At 43.7% G+C, this 18,240-nt stretch overlaps 1 protein-coding gene across 2 annotated transcripts in view; it reads right to left on the bottom strand.

The window, feature by feature from the left end:
• The window catches only part of KCNT2 (potassium sodium-activated channel subfamily T member 2), a 353,293-nt gene that overhangs the window by 26,471 nt on the left and 308,582 nt on the right, over positions 1-18,240 (bottom strand). The window contains exons 26-27 of one of the 2 annotated variants that reach the window (XM_075002444.1): positions 10,167-10,187; positions 2,276-2,576 (exon numbers count right to left, since the gene is read on the bottom strand). In XM_075002444.1, the coding sequence (XP_074858545.1) occupies positions 2,276-2,576; positions 10,167-10,187 (322 nt within the window). The remainder of the gene's footprint in view (positions 1-2,275; positions 2,577-10,166; positions 10,188-18,240) is intronic. The other variant, XM_075002442.1, reaches the window with a different exon arrangement.

Genomic DNA, 18,240 nt, shown 5'->3' with positions numbered 1-18,240 from the left:
CTCTTAGTCAGCCTGTTTAAATAATCCAGCTAAAGTGAAGGCAAGATGGATTCTCTTCTATCTTGGATACAGTCAGTAGAATTGTTTAATTAAATTCTTATTTCACAATATTTACTGTTGACAATGAGTGAACTACAAAGAACCTACATTGACTCTCAGACCCTAGGCAGAGTTTGCAGGCCTTGTACTTTACAAGGAAAACATTCTGATGACATTTGACCTGGAATTATTGATTAAAAGAAAAGTGAATCTGCCACAATACCATTTCTATAATTTTCCAACACAGAAAAGCACTTTAAAGAACATTCTAATTAAGACACAAACTCTGAGATATCACCATCTCATATATTCCTCAGGTGTCACAATTAAGTATCCTTTTCTAATCATTAACTACAAATGGTATGAAGGACCACAAATTCCCACAGAAAAAAGAGTTATCACAAACCTCATCATAACACATCTCATTAACTTCTACTCTAGATGTAAGGTTCAAAAAGCATGTCTTTCTTGTCTTGTTTCACAAACACTTAGAAGAATGCACATTTTAAAAAACAAAAACTCAGCAAAAATAAACCACTGACGTTTATACACAATTCCTTCCTGAGAAAAGGATGTGGGATAGAATGAACCACATGTGACAGATACCAGAGAGGTAGTTGTGTTAGTCTGTACTTTGAGAACAGCAAGAAGTCCTGCGGCACCTTATAGACTAATAGATATTTTGGAGAACAAGTTTTCGTGGGTAAAGACCCGCTTCATCAGATGCATGAGACTCATGACTCATGCATCTGATGAAGCGGGTCGTTGCCCACAAAAGCTTATTTTCCAAAATATCTGTTAGTCTATAAGGTGCTACAGGACTTCTTGTTGTAGATGTGACAGATGTTAGTCAGGTTACTTAATGCACTATTTGAAGAACTCAGATGAAGGTGGAATAAGAACCTCTTATAAAAGTGCATGAAGAGCAGTACCAAGTGTATCCATGATGGAAACTTTCCATAATCATCTAGTAGCTTGTACATCAAGTAGTAAAGTCTCATCATCATTTAAAAAACCTTGTATTGATCCTCTGACATTTATTTTGGAAGCTGATGAGTAGGAATTTGCTGCTGGCAAACTGCTGCTTAATTTCACACTTGTCCCCTTCAGAAAATGTGGATGTTGGGACAGTAACTATTCTTGCAACGTTTGCATGTCATTTCCACTCACAAATGGCTTTTACTTCTTAAGGCTTCCAAAAGACAATGAGCTAGGTTCCACCCTACTGGCACTGCCTGGTCCACCAGAACAGGAAAAATTGGTTTAGCCACACAAAAGTGACTAGCTCTAGTGCAAATTTAGCAGCCACAGTATTAAGAATATCCTTTCCCAACTCATCCAGATACTGAGCAAACAAGGATATATGAGCGAATATTCAGTGCTGCACTGGTCTCTCAATACTGGATTAATTGGTAATCAAGTTTTGACAGGAAGTTGACACTGATGTGCTACCAGTGCCACTTGTTTTCCAGTGTTATTGCCAATGGCTAAGAAAGAAGCTTTTGGAATGCCATGTCATGAGCTGTGAACCATGGTCTAGAATTTTAGGCTCACAAATGACTTGATTTTGTGTGCTAAATTCTCTAGATAGATGCCCAGTACTCCTCTAATCAAGTTTGCTACTGTGCTATATGTATTATTTAAACAGATTTTCCCCCATATGCTTTTAAAAATCTTGAAAAGCAAAGGGGAGAAATGAAAAAAAAATGAAGTATAGACATAATGATGAATTGCTCATAAAAGTGATGAGTGCTCACTGGGCACGTTTCCCATATAATTTTAAAAATCAAAGGAAAGATGGCATATCCTATAAGATAAACGAAACAAAGAAAACCCTTTTAAAATGTAAATAAAATGTACATCTCTGTCTGCAACGATCTGTTCACAAGAATAAAGAGGTATGTATTGTGATCATCTCTCTAATGAGCCTCCAAATACAGGAGAAAATAGTTTTAATTTCTGATGTCATATCATATAGCAATAGCAGCACCAATTGGTACAAGTGCCTTATTAGTATCACATCTAAAGAGATATTGAGGTAAACCCAAACCATAACTACAACTGGATAGGAAAAGGCTCAACTTTTTCACATTTTTCTCCTTTTTTGATCAAAACTGGTTTGAGAAATGTAATTAATTATGAATTTCAAAGTTGTGTGCCCAGCTCCTCCACCCATGGCATCCTCTGTTTGTAAGAAATAAAATTAGGTTGACCTTAGACAATAAAGTAATCCTACCATATCCTGCTGTGGAAAGTCCCAAGTGCTTCATTCTGTTCTTCACAAGTTCAGCAAGTTCCTGTCTTTCTGACCTCTTGTAAAGGCTCATCCGCTGCTGACTTATTTTCTCTGCTGTTTTGCCAGAGTGCTTTGGGACTTTTCTGCTCAGCCGTCGGGCCCACTGCATGCTCTTCCGTCGTAACAAGGGGTGATCTGACTGATCACTGGATGTGGAGTTGCGATGGTTATTCCGGTTGTTTGGCTGTTCTTTGGTATCTTTGGTGTCTTCCCATTCTTCAACACTGATAGAAATTTGAGACTTGAAATGGAAAATCACATAAGAAATTAGGGGATCAAAGAAACAGGTCTGTTAAAGAAATCATTGGAGACATTTCTCTGGTCTCTTTCTTTGGCTCCAACTCATCAATGCAATTAAACACACACTTAAATTGTACTCATGTCAATAGTGTTAAAGAACATACTAATGTTCATCATGGCCTGTTGAACTGGCAGCTTTTTTCTCTAAAGTTAGGACTCCACAGCAAAGTTATTTTGAAATAACAGCTGTTATTTTGAAATAACTATCCTAGCATCTACACAACATCCACATTTCACTGCCCCTCCCTTTTGAAAGGAGCATGCAAAGGTGGCTGATTGAACATGCAAATTAGGTACTGATTTGCATATTCATTGCTTCATTTGCATAATGATATCCACTCACTATTCCAGAAGCACTGTTTTCAAAAGCCAGAACAGCTGTGTAGACCAGTTTCCTTCAAAAAGAAAAAGCAGTCAAGTAGCACTTTAAAGACTAGCAAAATGGTTTATTAGGTGAGCTTTCGTGGGACAGACCCACTTCTTCAGATCATAGCTAGACCAGAACAGACTCAATATTTAAGGCACAGAGAACCAAAAACAGTAAGCAAGGAGGACAAATCAGAAAAAGATAATCAAGGGGAGCAAATCAGAGAGTGGAGGGGTGGGGGGGAAGGTCAAGAGTTAGACTGAGCCAAGTATGCAGACGAGCCCCTATAGTGACTCAGAAAGTTCCCATCACGATTTAAACCATGTGTTAATGTGCCGAATTTGAATATAAAAGCCAGCTCAGCTGCTTCCCTTTCCAGAACGGTGCGATAATTCCTTTTCAGTAACACACATACCTTTAGGTCATTGACAGAATGCCTCATTCCATTAAAATGTTGACTAACTGGTTTGTGGATCTGGAGTGTTTTGATGTCTGTTTTGTGCCCATTGACCCTTTGGTCTCCCGTTCGACTGTACCCTTCTTCCTAATTTTGAAAGAGCAGTCCTCATGGCACTATGTTTTTCAATCCCTGGTCCATTCTTTCGAAAGAGCAGGGGCTGTGTGGACACTCTCTATTGAAAAAGTGGATCAATTTTTCTGTCCACTTTTTTGGTGTGGATGCGATATTTTAAAAGAAATTTTTTTCAGAAGATCTCTTCTGGAAGAACTTCTTTCAGAGGTTTGCTGTAGTATAGAAGTTGCCTAAGTGTCCTTGGAATGTCATTATGCAGACTGTGTTTGTGGCATGATATAAATGCAATCTCACATTTGCCAACAGCAAGAGAAGATAAGCATTAAGTAGTGCTTCTTGTCATTTAGTTTCTCAACTTAAGGCTTCTATGATTATTTCTAACAGGAACTCCATGACATTTTATTTCTTAGAACCTAGGAATAACTATTTGAACTCAAGTAAGTTTATTGATTTAGCCTTAGAAAGAGAAGAGTAAGGGAGGAGTTTTTACTCTCTGTTAAGTATCTACATGGGGAAAAATGTTTGATAATGATCTCTTCAATCTAAAAGCAAAGGGTAGGTCTACACTACAAAATAAAGTCAAGTTTACTAAAGTAAAATCTGTATCAATGGATTTTATGAAGTCAAACTTGAGTGTCTGCACCTCCCCACAAAGTTGACTTAGTGCATCCCCACTAATCGCCAAAGTTCGACTGCTGCAGCAGTGCATTGTTCCCTGAGCCCAGTTGCATTCTGGGCTTTTCTCACTGATGTAATATGGGAAAAAAATTCCTGGCAAGTGGTTGTGGGAGTGTGGTGTCATCATCCCACACTACATTGCCCTCAAAACAAATGGCCATTTTTCAGAAGTCTCTTTCCCCAGCTCTTGTTTTGAGTCCTCTGAATCATGGGCCTTTCAACCAAATATGCCTTGATAGCACCCATTTTCATCTTCCCAGACTGCATTCCCTCATTCCCCTCCCTTTGAAGCCAAATGAACAATTTTCAGAAGGTAATTAGGAAAAGTGGTGAATCTCAGAGGGCCTTGGTGTCCAGTGGTTAGCATCACTCAGAAGATGAAGAGAAGGAGAGATGGAGTTCCTTGTTTTCCAGTGGTTAGTCTCTCTTCCCCCATTGAGAATCAGTGGTCCTCTTGGGAAAGAACATCTGTAAATTTTCTGGCGTTCAGTAGGGCTGGGCACCTGTGTTCCTCCCTCAAGGAATATTCTGCCTGCAAATAGCAATAGTGCCTTTCCCTGTTCTGACTGTCATGCTAACAGGAACCTCACTGGTCCTCTGGGGAAAGAACACTAATGTGTACAGCAGCAAAGCAGATTGTCAACGGTGCTTAGGCTACAATAATCTATGAGCAGAACACCACAGAGACTGTGTGGTTCCCCTGAGTGATATGCTTTGGGATGTGGGAGTGGAGGGCCCAGCCCACAATTCAGATTTGGCCCTGAACCCTCTGGAGTCAGGGGAAGCCAAAGGATTGCGAAGCTCTCATTAGCATGCTGCAAGCACCAGGCTCTAGGGCACCCCGGCAACAGCCATTTAGCCCGCAGAAATCTTTGCCATAGCAGGGAGACTTTTCCCCCGGTGACAGCCATCCAGACCCTGAAAATCATTGCTGTGGTGGGCGATTTCCCCTGGTGACAGCCAGCCCCCAAATTTTTCCTGCCGTTGGAGCCTTGACCATGTGCAAGCCAGGACTTGCTCTTGTCTGGAAGCATGGGCTGCGCAGCAGGCATGTGTTTTATTGGGTGAGTGGGGGAGGGATCGCCACATGGTGCGGTTGGGCGGGGCTTAATTTTGAGCTAGCACTGCGTCCGGGTTTGCCCCTTCTCCACCAGCTGAGCAGCTATCTAGCCATAGAGCTCAGCATTTCACTGCCAGGTGTGGGCATCCTGGAGAGTGCTCTCCTTCCCCCAGAGCCCTATGAGGTCTAGGACAGTGCTTGCTTGCACCCCAGGAAAATAGGTGCTGTGGGAGCAGCTCTGGCCAGGGTCATGGCTCCCTTGGACTACCCTGCAGCTCAGGGCTTCTCAGGGCAGGCTATGTGCAGCCCACCCTTCTGTATGTGGCTGGCTCCTTTATGGCTCTGTGGGGGTGGGGGAGGTGAGGAGGAGGGCGAGCAGTGGAGTGGGCTGCAGGTGTGCCTAGAGTGGTCAGGTCTGCAGTGTGCAACTCCCACTTATTTCAAAATAACCCCTCTAGTGTAGACCAGGGCTAGGAGAGCTACATTTTTTCATGAGTTTTTTGTTATTGTCAGTCCCCAGATATTAGAGCCACAAGGTCTGTGCTTACACTACAGCGATCTTTCGAAAGCAGATTTTCTAGAAGAGATATTCCAGAAAATCCTCTTTGCAAAGATCACAGCCACACATCCAAAGCAGACCAATCTTTCGATCCGCTCTTTCGCAGAGCACAGCCCACAGCCCTGGCAGCTATTTTGAAAGAGGGGCCAGGAAATGCCACTGATGGGGTTGCATGGCCAACAAGCCCTTCTAGGAGTGCCAGCCATGTGCTCCCTTTAAAGGTCCCTCCCAAACACCCTCTCCCTGCCTATGCTGCTGAGACGTGCCAAGCTGATCACAGCGAAGCTGAGACAGTGCCCAGTGTTGACACTCAGACCAGAGAGCCATAGACTCACAGCAGCCCCAGATCTGCTTCACGTTCTGGTTGGGATGCTGCGCACCCTACTTGTAGCTGCCCTCCACCTGCCTCGGGTGGCCTCCAATCCGCCATGGACCTGGCTGCCCTCCCACTCCCGGGGCCAGCCAGGACCACTGGAGCTACCCCACCAGCTCTGCCTGGTGGGACCACTGGTCCTGGCAGAGTGGGCCGACACGTACAGGCTGCAGAACTTTTGGATGAAAAAAGACACCTTCATGGAGCTCTGCAGCTGGCTTGACCCTGCCATTCGATGCTAGGACACCCAGATGCAGCCCACCCTCACCCTGGAGAAGTGTGTGGCCACTGCCTTCTGGAAGGTGGCCACCACAGACAGCTACTGCTCTGTGGAATAGCAGTTCAGGGTGGGCAAGTCTACTGTCAGGGCTGTCCTGCTCAAAGTACTTAGATCAAGGTGCTCTGCTCACTGGTCTGGTACAGGGAGGGAGGAGGTGGCTGCAGGGCAAGGGGGATCCTGAGGAACTGGGGATGAGAGGGAGCAGGGCAGGTGGACGTGGAGGTCTGGCCCTGGCAGACTGTGACACTCCATCCTTATACAGATTCCTCGCTGGAGGGGTTGCCTCCTGTGGGGCAGGAGGAGGCAGGGCACCCCTTTACACACTCATGAGTGTGCTAGCTTTCCATCCCCTGAAGGCCATGACAGCAATCAACCAGGTGCTGCTCTGGAAGCTTGTGCACATTGGGGACATGGACTCAGCCATCGTAGTGTTCACCGACCTCAGCTTCCCCCAATGCTTTGGCGCAATCTGTGGCACCCACATCACAATCCAAGCCCCAGACCACAGCACCAGCCGATACGTGAACTGCAAGGGCTACCATTCCATGGCGCTGCAGGCCCTGGTGGACTATAGGAGCCAGTTCATGGACATCTACGTGGACTGGTCAGGCCAGGCCCACAATGCGTGGGTCTTCCACAACTCCAGCTTCTGCCGGAGAATGGAGGTGGGACCTACATCCCCGAGCAGGAGCTCAAGGATGTCACCATGCCCCTGTATATGGTGAGCAATGAGACCTAACCCCTGCAGCCCGGGCTCATGCAGCAGTATAAAGACCACCATAACCCCTCCTAGGAGCTGTTCGACCTCTGTCTTGCTCAGGCATGCTACCTGGTAGAGTGTGCATTTGGGCACTTGAAGGAAACATTCAGATGTCTCCTCACAGGCCTCGATGCTGGGGTGCAGAACAACCATGAGTTCGGGGGAGTATGCTGCGCCCTCGACAACCTGGTCAAGGTAAGGAGGAGGCCTTCCTTGTGGGGTGGGTGGTCGAGGCCAGCCCTGATAACGAGCAGCCCACCATGGCCCCTACTGTCAGGTCCACCGCAATGGGCTCTGCATCTGGGAGTCCCACAGGGAGGCTTCTGCCTGCAGGCCCTATTGACCACTCTCCCGGCACCTCCTGCAGGGTCCTCTGGCCCACAGCCCCATCCTGTCCCCCCACAAACTCCCACACCCATCCATCCTTCACCCCATCTCCCCCAGTAACGAGGGACACAGGAGTGCTGATAAAATAAAAGATGTTTTCAAACAACATCCAACTTTTTCAAACAGATAAATATTCTCAGAATAATGTACAGGGGAACTATATATATTGAGGGGGCCTGGGACAGGGGTTGGGGGGATCTCAGTTCTCCAAGGCAACGGAGGACCGTGAGTCATGGTGGCCATGGAAGCCCCTCCCATCCTAGGTGTGTCATCCCCATCAGTGCTGGGATGGGGCTGGGATCATGGGGAGGGGCAGCAGCCACAGGCTTGATAGGTGGCATGGGGGTCTACCTCAGCAGAGCCCACTCTGGCCATGAGCCATTCAGCAAGGCCCCATATGGCAGCGGGGGAAGGTCAGGTGGGAGCACAGCTGCGAGGGCCATGGGGGCAGGTGGTGCAGCTGGGAGGCTGGTGGAGAGAGTTGGGGGGCAACTGGGGAGGTGGAGGGCAGGGGCAGGGTCACCAGCTCCTTTAGGACCCTGCATACGGTCTGGAGTGTCACCACCACCGTCCCAGGCCTCTCCCCACCAGGACATGAGGCATGGTCCAGCTTGAGCCACTCCCTCAGCAGTTGGTTTTGTTTGTGGAGGGCGGCTATGTATGCAGTGGTCTTGTTGTCTCACACATGGTGCTGGTCCCCACAAGTGCGGGCCAGCCCAGGTGCTGGTGATGGAGGTGGACCAGAACTCTCGCCTGCCAATGGCTGACTCCCTAGCTCCAGGACATGGACGGGGCTCTCCCAGCCCTTGGACAGCACAGCTGCAAGGATAGAGTGGTGAGAGAGACATAGTAGGTCAGTCTTTCAGCCCAGCCCTACGAGCTGTGCTGCTCCACCCTTGTGGGCAGCAGCTCCCACCCCAGGACCAAGGGACAGGGATGTGACAGAAGTAGCTTATGTCCGCTGCACGGTTGGCCCTGCTGCACGTGGCCTCTGCTGTGCCTTGGGGATGAGACTGACCATTCTCCCAACCCATGGAATGGGCTAGTGGGCAAAGGGGCACATCTGGTCACAGAAGGGTTCCAGCATGGGTGGTGGGTGAGCCAGGCCCAGCCTATCCCTTCCCAGTCCCAGCCCCAGCCCCTCCCCACCACATGCCTGCAACCTGTGGCATTGTCCACACTGGAGGGTGCTGAGTGTTGCCTGAAGGTGTGCTTGCATGCCAGAAGTTGCACTTCTCCGTGGGGTGTCTAGGGTTAGGCCATTGCCCACTGCTCTGCCCCCAGCCAAGGTTGTGCAATGCACCAGGCACTTAACAGAGGGCCCCAGGAGGATGCCTGTAGATGCCCAGCTGGAAGTTGCCTGACAAAACAACCCTGATGAGATGGCAATAGCCAGGGTCCCATCTGATTACGTGCAGTTGTCCAATGGGCTCTCGGTCTCTGGCTCATGCAGTTGAGGGTCCTGGCTAGTCTGTGGGTGGCCCTGGCTCCCCTTCCAACACCACTGCATACACACCTTCCAACCTCTGCCGCTGTGTCGAGGACAGTGGAGGGAGGCAGGTGGCTGGCCTTGCCCCTGAGAACCACACTATGTCCCTGGCCCAGACATAGCCCTGTCGAACTTCTTTAACCTTGGAGCACACTTGCCTCACGGTCCAGACAGGGTGGTCTTGTGTGGCTGTCCATAAGCGGGGGCATTGTGCTTCCCAGCTGTGGTACAGAGGATGTCTTCCTCCTGCCAGAGGCCCAGCAGATCTTTGAGTGCTGGCTCACTCCACGAGAGTGCCCTCCACTTTGTGGCCAGGGCAGGCTCTGGATCCCCTCTGATGGTTCAGTGGGAGGCTCCTGGGGGCTGCGGGTGGCTGGCTATCGGACATGGTGTGATATGGTGCTGCAGAGGTAGCCCTGAGGGCGTGGTACTGGAGGGTCATCTCCTCACTGCCTCCATGCTCTCAGCTTCCTGCCATGTCGATCTGTGGGGCTCCCTGTGCATTTAAGGTGGCCAGATACAGGGAACATACAGCACCACTTGTGCTGGCCAGAGTGTCTCAGCAACCCAGCAGGCTGGCGCCATGGAGGACCCCTCTTTTGAAAGAAGGTCCAGCGGACCATCTACAATTTTTTTTTTTGAAAGAAAGGGCTGGATTGTCTGAAAGAGTTTGCTCGTGTAGATGTGGCCAAGGTGAGTGAGGTAGTATCTTTTATTGGATCAACTTCTGTTTATGAGAGGGACAAGTTTTTAAATTTATGCCTTTGTGCATAAGCATTAAGTATATTTCAGATATACTTCCTATAATTTGAAATATATGCTTGTAAAGTTTACTGAAATGCTTGCTCATTTGTGTTGAAGACAAAATATTTAATTATAGGAGAAAGCTTTTGCACGAGTGTATGAGATCCTCAACTGCCTTGAACTGCTCTAGCATGCTAATTTCACACACAGACTGTAAGATCCCTTTATGTTTTTTTCCACAACTGTTCAGGTTTTCATTAGAGACAACACTGGGGAAAGTGAGACAAATAGTGAATACTTACTTGTGAAGCAGTTTCTCGTGACTGACAAAGGGAGGAAAAGAGAAAACAAACAGTTTAAACAACAGCGGGCAAACTGGAACACACACGGACCATTTAATGGCAGTCACAGATAATAAACACAAGCTAATGCTTGGTTTATTATGAATGGACTTTTGGATTAAATCAAAGTTTTGTTATTTGAACTTTATTTGAGTACTATTAAATGACTGCTTATACATTGTGCTTTTTAATCTGACACATGGGACATTTATTGGATGAAACGATCAATGTACCTTGCATTAAATCATAATATTTTAATAACAAAGAAATGAAATGAAGTACATACAGTAATACAGACAAAGGTTGCAGGGGGAATAGTGTTCAATGAACGAGTAATGTTTACTTTTCTTGTATTTGCCAGGGCAATAATCATTGTCTTAAGTTTATCAAAAGTTACTGCTCCGATCTCATTCAGACAGTAATTGTGCAAACATGTGTTTAGCTCCTTGCTAATTAATGTCATATCACCAGGTCTCTTTTCTCTTAAAAAAATGTAGTTCAGGTAAACTTTGCTAAAAACATAATTTTTGTCCACAAAAAATTTTTAAAATAAAACCAGTTTTCTAACATGAAGAATTCCACAAAATGACCTGAACAATTTAACTGAAAATCACCTTTAAAACAAATCTCAAGACAGGACTCAGCAGCACCCAGTACTTTGGGTCTACGGACTCTACCATAACATATAATGGTTGTTTTATGGAAAAGACATAATATATATATATGTTACAATATGACTGAAGGAGACATTTAGCACAAATATATATATATGTTATGATAGAGTCCGTACACTCTATATAGTCTATAGACTCTATAACTACATAGTTATAAAACACAACACTACACTCAAGGGAAACTTCTGAATATAGTAACAAATGTCAATTAGTCAGTCTAAAGATCAGTGCTGTTTAGTATCTTTGTAAATTAGATAGAAAAAAACATTAGCTAAATAGCCTGATATACTACATTTACATATATGTATTTAGCTGATGTTTATTTCTATCTAATTTACAAAGATATTAAACAGCACTGATCTTTAGACTGACTAATTGACATTTGTTACTATATTCAGAAGTTTCCCTTGAGTGTAGTGCTGTGTTTTATAACAATGTAGTTTTTATAACTATGTAGTTTTAGAATAATATTCTTGGTCTACTACATTATCATCCATATTTTTTTCTAAGAGAAACTGTTTATTTTTAACAGATATCATCATCATCTGCACACTGAATTTAACAATTCCTATTTTACTAACTTTTTTTCTTTTTTCTGTGGCCGTTTATACACAGGCCACTTTCTCCGAAAGTGGCATGGTAACACATGGCCTAAAATATGCTAATAAGGCATGGATGCAAATTCCCCATGCCTCATTACCATACAGTCACGTGATTTGCAGTCTGGAAGACCGTTTAGAAGCGTGGCCCTGGGGGAGCTTCCAGAAGGAAGTCCTTCTTCTGGACACCCCTTTTTCCCGAAAAGGACCCCCCCAGTTTTTGAAAGCCCTTCTTCCAATCAGCCACACTTTCGAATCACCTCATTAGCATCTTTCAAACCTGCTCATTAACATGGCCCTTTCGAAAGGAAGGGGCACGTGTAGACCCAGCCCAGCAGAAAGAGAGGGGAAAGATAAATGGGGAAAGTTAAAAGTGAGAGCAGAACAAATAATGGTTTGTACATTCAAATGGTTAGGGTTAACCTGAAATTTATCAAAAACTATTGCTCCTATCTCATACAGACAGTATTTGTATAAATATGTATGTTTATCTCCTTTCTAGGTAATGTTCTTATGACTTCTACCATGATTTTCTTTTAAGAGTTCAGTTGAGTAGGCAAGGATGCATCCTCCATTTCATGGAAGCATGACTGTTTTGTCTCATGGGATGATGCTGATGGCTGGTAACACTGATGCTAAGCTGGAATAATCAGTGAAAAATACTAGAATGTATTTGCCTAGTTCAAATACGTTTGGAAAATAGAAGGAATCTGGAGAGTTAGTGAAAGTTCAAAAGGAAAGACTGCAGCAAACTTTATTTTATGCAGAAACAGCTTCCGTGGCACTGGATATTTGTGAGATTTGTTTTATTTTATTACAGAATGGGAACCCTCAAGCTCACAAGCAAATTTCTCACTTCATGATTCATTGGAAATAATATATTTTAAGAGCTTATGTGAATATACAAGTTTGCAAGGAGCTGGGGTTTGAGATAGAATGAATTTGTTCAGCTGTAGAATAAGATAGACTATGTCCTAGAAAGAGCAGTTTTACAGGCAAAGGGGAAGTTGGCATATAGCACTGAACCTTAAAGTTGAACTCCACTGGAACCATCTGTGATCCATTGCTCAAGATACTCAGCCATCAGTGATGAGGTTTATATTCACTTAAAACCAAATGTCATTTTTAGGGAGGAGTATCCTGACCAGTGGAACTAATCTCCCACTGTCAGAGGGCCAATGGTCACTACGGAGAGCAGGGACAGTTATTCATGGGGCATCAGCAGAATGAGAAATATGGGAGTTAGTGTAGAAGCAATCCTGCTCCAGACGTAATACAATTTCACTTACTCAACCTAACCAGCATCCTGTTTCATTTGGTGAAACATGGCAGCAGCATCAGAGCTGCGAGCTCTCTGCAGTGGAGCAGATGGTGGTTTGAGCCACAGAACTCTGTCTGAAGCCCTGGGGATCCCTGCATTTTGCAGATATAAAACCTAGCTCAGGGATTCATCTGGTGGAAGGAGGCTCTCTGGCAGCACACAGGTCATAAAGAACATCCAACTCCAGCAGGAAAGTAAAACTGTCACTTTGCAGAGAGGTCTGCACTATGCTGAAGGTCATCACAGCTTTAAGCCTTACAGAAGCCCTAGAAGCCTGAAAGCAGTCTGAAATATTGGAGCTACAGATTTTTCATTACAGACCAATCTAGAGGGCAGACCCTTATGTTACTGCCTTATTTCACACTGGCTGCTACATCCTGTGACATTGGCAGACAAGGTGCTAACTCATGCCCAGCTCCCCATGTCTCAAATGGACATAAAGACATTCACAGGCAGAATCTGTCTGGATCACTGGTGGATTACTGTTAGTAGGATGGGTCTTAGAATTATAAGAAACTGTTCAGTGTTAGACTATCAAATGCTTGTGAGTTGCTGCATGCAGTAATCTGATTTATAATACGCATGTTCCATATTGTAATGTAATATCTGAGCAGTTGTATTGTGAGCCTCTGTGACCACATAAATTGCCAAATAGGAGAGAGGGGTAGCTGTATTAGTCTGTTTTTCCTCTCTATTTTTTTCATCCGAGAAAGTGGGTTTTACCTAATAAATGTGTTAGGGTGTGTTACACAGCAAAGTTATTTTGAAATAACTTTGCAAGCATCTACATGATTCAACAGCCAGTTTGAAATAATTTTGAAATAGTAGATGGCTTATTTCAAAATAGGTAAACCTCAGCATACGAAGAATAGCACCTATTTTGAAATAGATATTTGGAAATAGGGCTGTGTACACAAAGAACAGAGCCTATTTCGAAATAAGCCACAGCACTCCTAATGGCTCTATTTCAAAATAGGCTCTATTGTGTCTGGACATTCTGTTTTGAAATAGCACTCAGCTATTTTGTAATGCATTTTGTTTGTAGCAACCTTATTTTGAAATAAACTATTCTAGAAGGTATCTACCAGAATAGCTTATTTCAAAATAAAGCTGTGGTGTAGACACACCCTGAATGTGTCTAAACATACTTCTTCTTCTGGGAGGGGCATGGTAATGAGCGGCCCACAAGATGCTAATGAGGACCGGACGTAAATTTCCCATGCCTCATTAGCATATGACCATGTGATTCAGAGCCCGGAAGAGGCTCTTCTGGACTCCAAAATATGTGTGTACACGTGCGGCCCGCACTGATCTTCCGGAATGGCTTAGGTCAAATAGAGCTTACTGATTATAGAGGCCTATATTAACTTAACGTGTCTGTGTTTGCTTGCTTTAACCTTGTAAATAAGAATCAGATTTCCTTTTCCTATTTAATAAATTGTCATACACAATAGAACTTCAGTTACAAACACCAAAGTTATGAAGTGACAGGTCAACTCCACCCTCAGTTTGGAACTGGAAGCACTCAACCAGGAAGAGGCAGAACCCAACACACTCTGAACTTTTGGTTAAGTTCTATCAGCTATGAGAATAGTGAAGAGACCATTACACAAAGCTACTTCCTCAGGGTCAGACACCTTGTTAGCATTTTTGGCACACGGCAATCCTCATCAAAGGGATGCCAAAACAGTCCAGTGCAGGCTCTGGTGGGACATAGGACAAAACCCAGCTACTAATGAAAGGAGACCTGCTGCAGCTAGAAGGATGGACATACTGCAGAGCGTAGGTGGCCAGTACAACAGGAGACAGCCAAGGACCTCAGGCTTTGGTATCACACATTCCTGTGAGAATCCAGCCACTGGAGAGGCACCAGAAGGCATGGACTAAGGAGTTTCCAGGGGTAATTTGTGTGTTATGTTATTCAGGGTGACCACACAACAGGGATGAGTGATCTGGAGGAACTGAACATGACCCAACAGAGAGCCTACAGAGAGACAGCGATCATCACAAAACACACAGAGAATCAAGCAGACAGAGGGATCAAATCTTGTGTGATTAGCCGCTGAGGATATCAAACTGTCACAAAGGCATTGACAATTGTTCTCTCATACAAACTACAACTATTATGGCATTTAAAATGCATTGTAGTATGTTGTGTGAAAGTTTCCAGTACCGTCAGAAGCCCCACATAAGCAGTAGTTATAAAAATATTTATAAAAAGCTATGGTTTTGATAATGATGCTATCATCTATTTTAGACTATGGACATATCACAACTAAGAAGCTACAGAAAAAGCTACTTGTAGATACTTTTAATGCTTCTCAGACTATAAAAATCTTCAATATTTTACATTGTGAAAGGGTTTCATTCGTTATGTCAGTGAGATTTAGCTGGTAAAGATTTCACCTGTTCAACAGAATCATAGGCTCCAAAATTCTGTCCTAGGACTGGGCTAATGCCCTCTGCTGACGTGGTAGTATATAGCATGTTGTGAGATGTTGAAGTCTGAGAAATCATGGCAATGAATTAGCAGTATAGCAACTTAGGTTCCATCTCTCAGTTAAGCACATTTGAGTCTCCAATGCCTTATGAACTATTTTAATCATATAATTTCTTCTGCTCTCATCTATACTCTTCTTGAGTAGAAAGGTGATAAATCAAACACAGTTCATAGAATCATAGAATACTAGAACTGAAATGGAACTCAAGAGGTCATCAGATATGATTCAGTCCACTCAGGGCACGACCAAGCACCATCTAGATCATCCCTGACAGATGTTTCTCCAATCCACCCTTAAATATCCATAGTAATGGAGATTCCACAACCTCCCTAGGCAATTTATTCCAGTGCTTAAACAGCCTGACAATTAGGAAGTTTTTCCTAATGTCGAACCTAAACCTCCTGTGCTGCAATTTAAGCCCTTTGTTTTTTTTTTTGTTTTTTTTTCTACCATGAGAGGCTAGGGAGAGTATTTGTAGTAACCTTCTAGGTACTTGAAAGCTGTTAACATGCCCCTTCTCAGTCTTTTCTAAGCAAACCCAATTCTTTTAGTCTTCCCTTATAAATCATGTTTTCTGGACCTTTAATCAATTTTGTTGCTCTTCTCTGGACCTTCTCCAATTTCTTTACATCTTTCCTGAAAAGTGGTGCCCAAAACTGGACACACTATTCCAGGTGAGATCTAATAAGCCATGAGTAGAGTGTGACTTCTCATGTCTTGCTTATGACACTCCTGTTAATGCATCCCTGAAGATGTTTGCTTTTTATCCAATGGTGTCATACTGTTGACTCTTATGTAGCTTGTGGTCCTCCATGATCCTGTGATTTCTTTCTGGAGTATTCCTTTCTAACAGTCATTTCCTATGTTGTATGTGGGAAATTGATTGTACCTTCTTAAGAGGAGTACTTTGCATTTGTACTTACTGATGGATTCCTTAATTATTTACTGTATTATTGTTCCTAGCACAGAAGTTAAGCTGACTGGTCTGTAGTTTCCTGGGTTGTCCTTATTTCCCTTTCTATAGATGTGCACTATATTTCCCTCTTTTCAGTCTTCTGGAATCTCTCCCATCTTCCACAACTTTTGAAAGATGACAGCTCATGGCTCATTTCATGTATTCTAGGATGAATTTCATCAGGCCTTGGTGACCTGAAGACAGCTAACTTTTCTGAGTAATTTTCAACCGTTCTTTCCCTGTTTTAACTTCTGAACCTACCCCTTTTTCTGCAATGTTCACTATTCTAGGCATCCTATCATTAGTAACCTTCTTGGTGAAAACCAAAACAATGGAGTTATTAAGCACTTCTGCCATTTCCAATTTTTCTGTAATTGATTTTCCCTCTTCATTGAGCAATGGGCCAACCTTCTTCCTGGTCTTCCTCTTGCTTCTAATATATTTGTAGAATGTGTTCTTGTTGCTCTTTTTGTCTCTGGGGAGACTGAGCTCTTTTTTTTTTTTTTGTACCTTTACCTTTCTAATTTAGCGTCTATGTGCTTGTGTTATTTTTTATTCATCCCCTGTAATTTGACCTACTTTCTACCTTTATAGGATTCCTTTTTGATTTTTCAGATCATTCAGTATCTCATGGTTAAGCCAAGGTAGTAATTTTTCATACCTCCCATCTTTTCTATGCAGTGGAATAGTGTGCTCTTGCACCCTTTAAAATGTCCCTGTGCTCTACAAGAATACCTTGCTACAGGACACGAACTAGGATTCCTTCAAAAGTGTCATAAAGGACATGAACCCATTGCAAATGAGTGGCCATTGGACTGAGACAATGTCAGTCACATCCATAATTTCATAAATAGGCATTAGCACAATGGACTGATGACTAGGAAAATGGAAGTATACTTTTATCGATGTTTGGTTGATGTTTCATTTCCAACTTTGTTACCAATTGTTTGGAAAGCATTTTCCCCAACATCTCTAAGAACTCAGGCTAAAGTAGAGTGATCTGTCAACAGAAGTCACTTTCAGAAGAGATATTCCAACAAAACTTCTGTCGATAGATCACGTCCACACAACAAAGCAGATCACTCTGTTGATCCACTCTGTCAACAGAACGCAGTCAGACTGCCTGTCCTCTTTCTTGACAGAATGAGCCCTGGAACCCCATCACACAGGGTCACATGTCCAGCAAGACCTTCCAGGATCCCCAGCCAGGCATTTCCATAAAAGGACCTCCCACCATGTTTTCTGCCATGCTGAGGCTTTCCTATCTCATTAAGGGACAGTATAGCTAGTGCAGGGCTCCCATTCTTTCTGTGACAGATTTTGGTCTTTTCAGAACCACATTATTCTAGGGCAAGATATTTCAAACAACAGTAATGTCTCCAATAAGATGAATGCTATACACAGGAAAAAAAAGCAGATTGGTTTCACTTTGGTCTTCTGTTGCCTAATATCTTGTGACAGACAGTTACTTTGTGATGCTTATTAGCCTTCGGTTTATTGGATTCTTTTGTTATTCTTTTCATTATTGCAACAAAAAAGCTCTTGACTTCGACCCAATTCTGCAAGGTGCTGAGCAGCATCAGCTCTTATCACCTATGAGAGTATCTAAGCACTTCTAAGGATTAAATTCTTCATACGCCACGAGCCACTGCTTTGGATTAAAAAATCAAAAGGTAGGGAAGATCCATTAACATCAAGTGCCACCACACCCTTACTTGTGAAACCACAACAACAGTACCTGCAAAACAGGCATACTAAGTTTGATGAATGGCTGAAGTAAAACTCAAAGACTTAAATAAACCTAAGAGTGCTGCACTGAAGTCTTACCACAGCAACCCTTAGAGTTCATAGAAAAGTGTCCTTGAGGACATCTACACTTGGGTAACAGAAAATACTAGATGGGATATCTATTATACTAGTGATTGACTTCCAACACTCCCACAGCAATAGCAATTGTTTGGCCAGAATTAGTCTTCCAAAATTGG

The sequence above is a fragment of the Carettochelys insculpta genome, chromosome 9 (genome assembly GCF_033958435.1).
Source record: "Carettochelys insculpta isolate YL-2023 chromosome 9, ASM3395843v1, whole genome shotgun sequence".
Classification (NCBI taxonomy): domain Eukaryota; kingdom Metazoa; phylum Chordata; order Testudines; family Carettochelyidae; genus Carettochelys; species Carettochelys insculpta.
The sequence above is the reverse complement of the archived record's forward strand: the minus strand, read 5'-3'. Positions and strand labels throughout refer to the sequence as shown.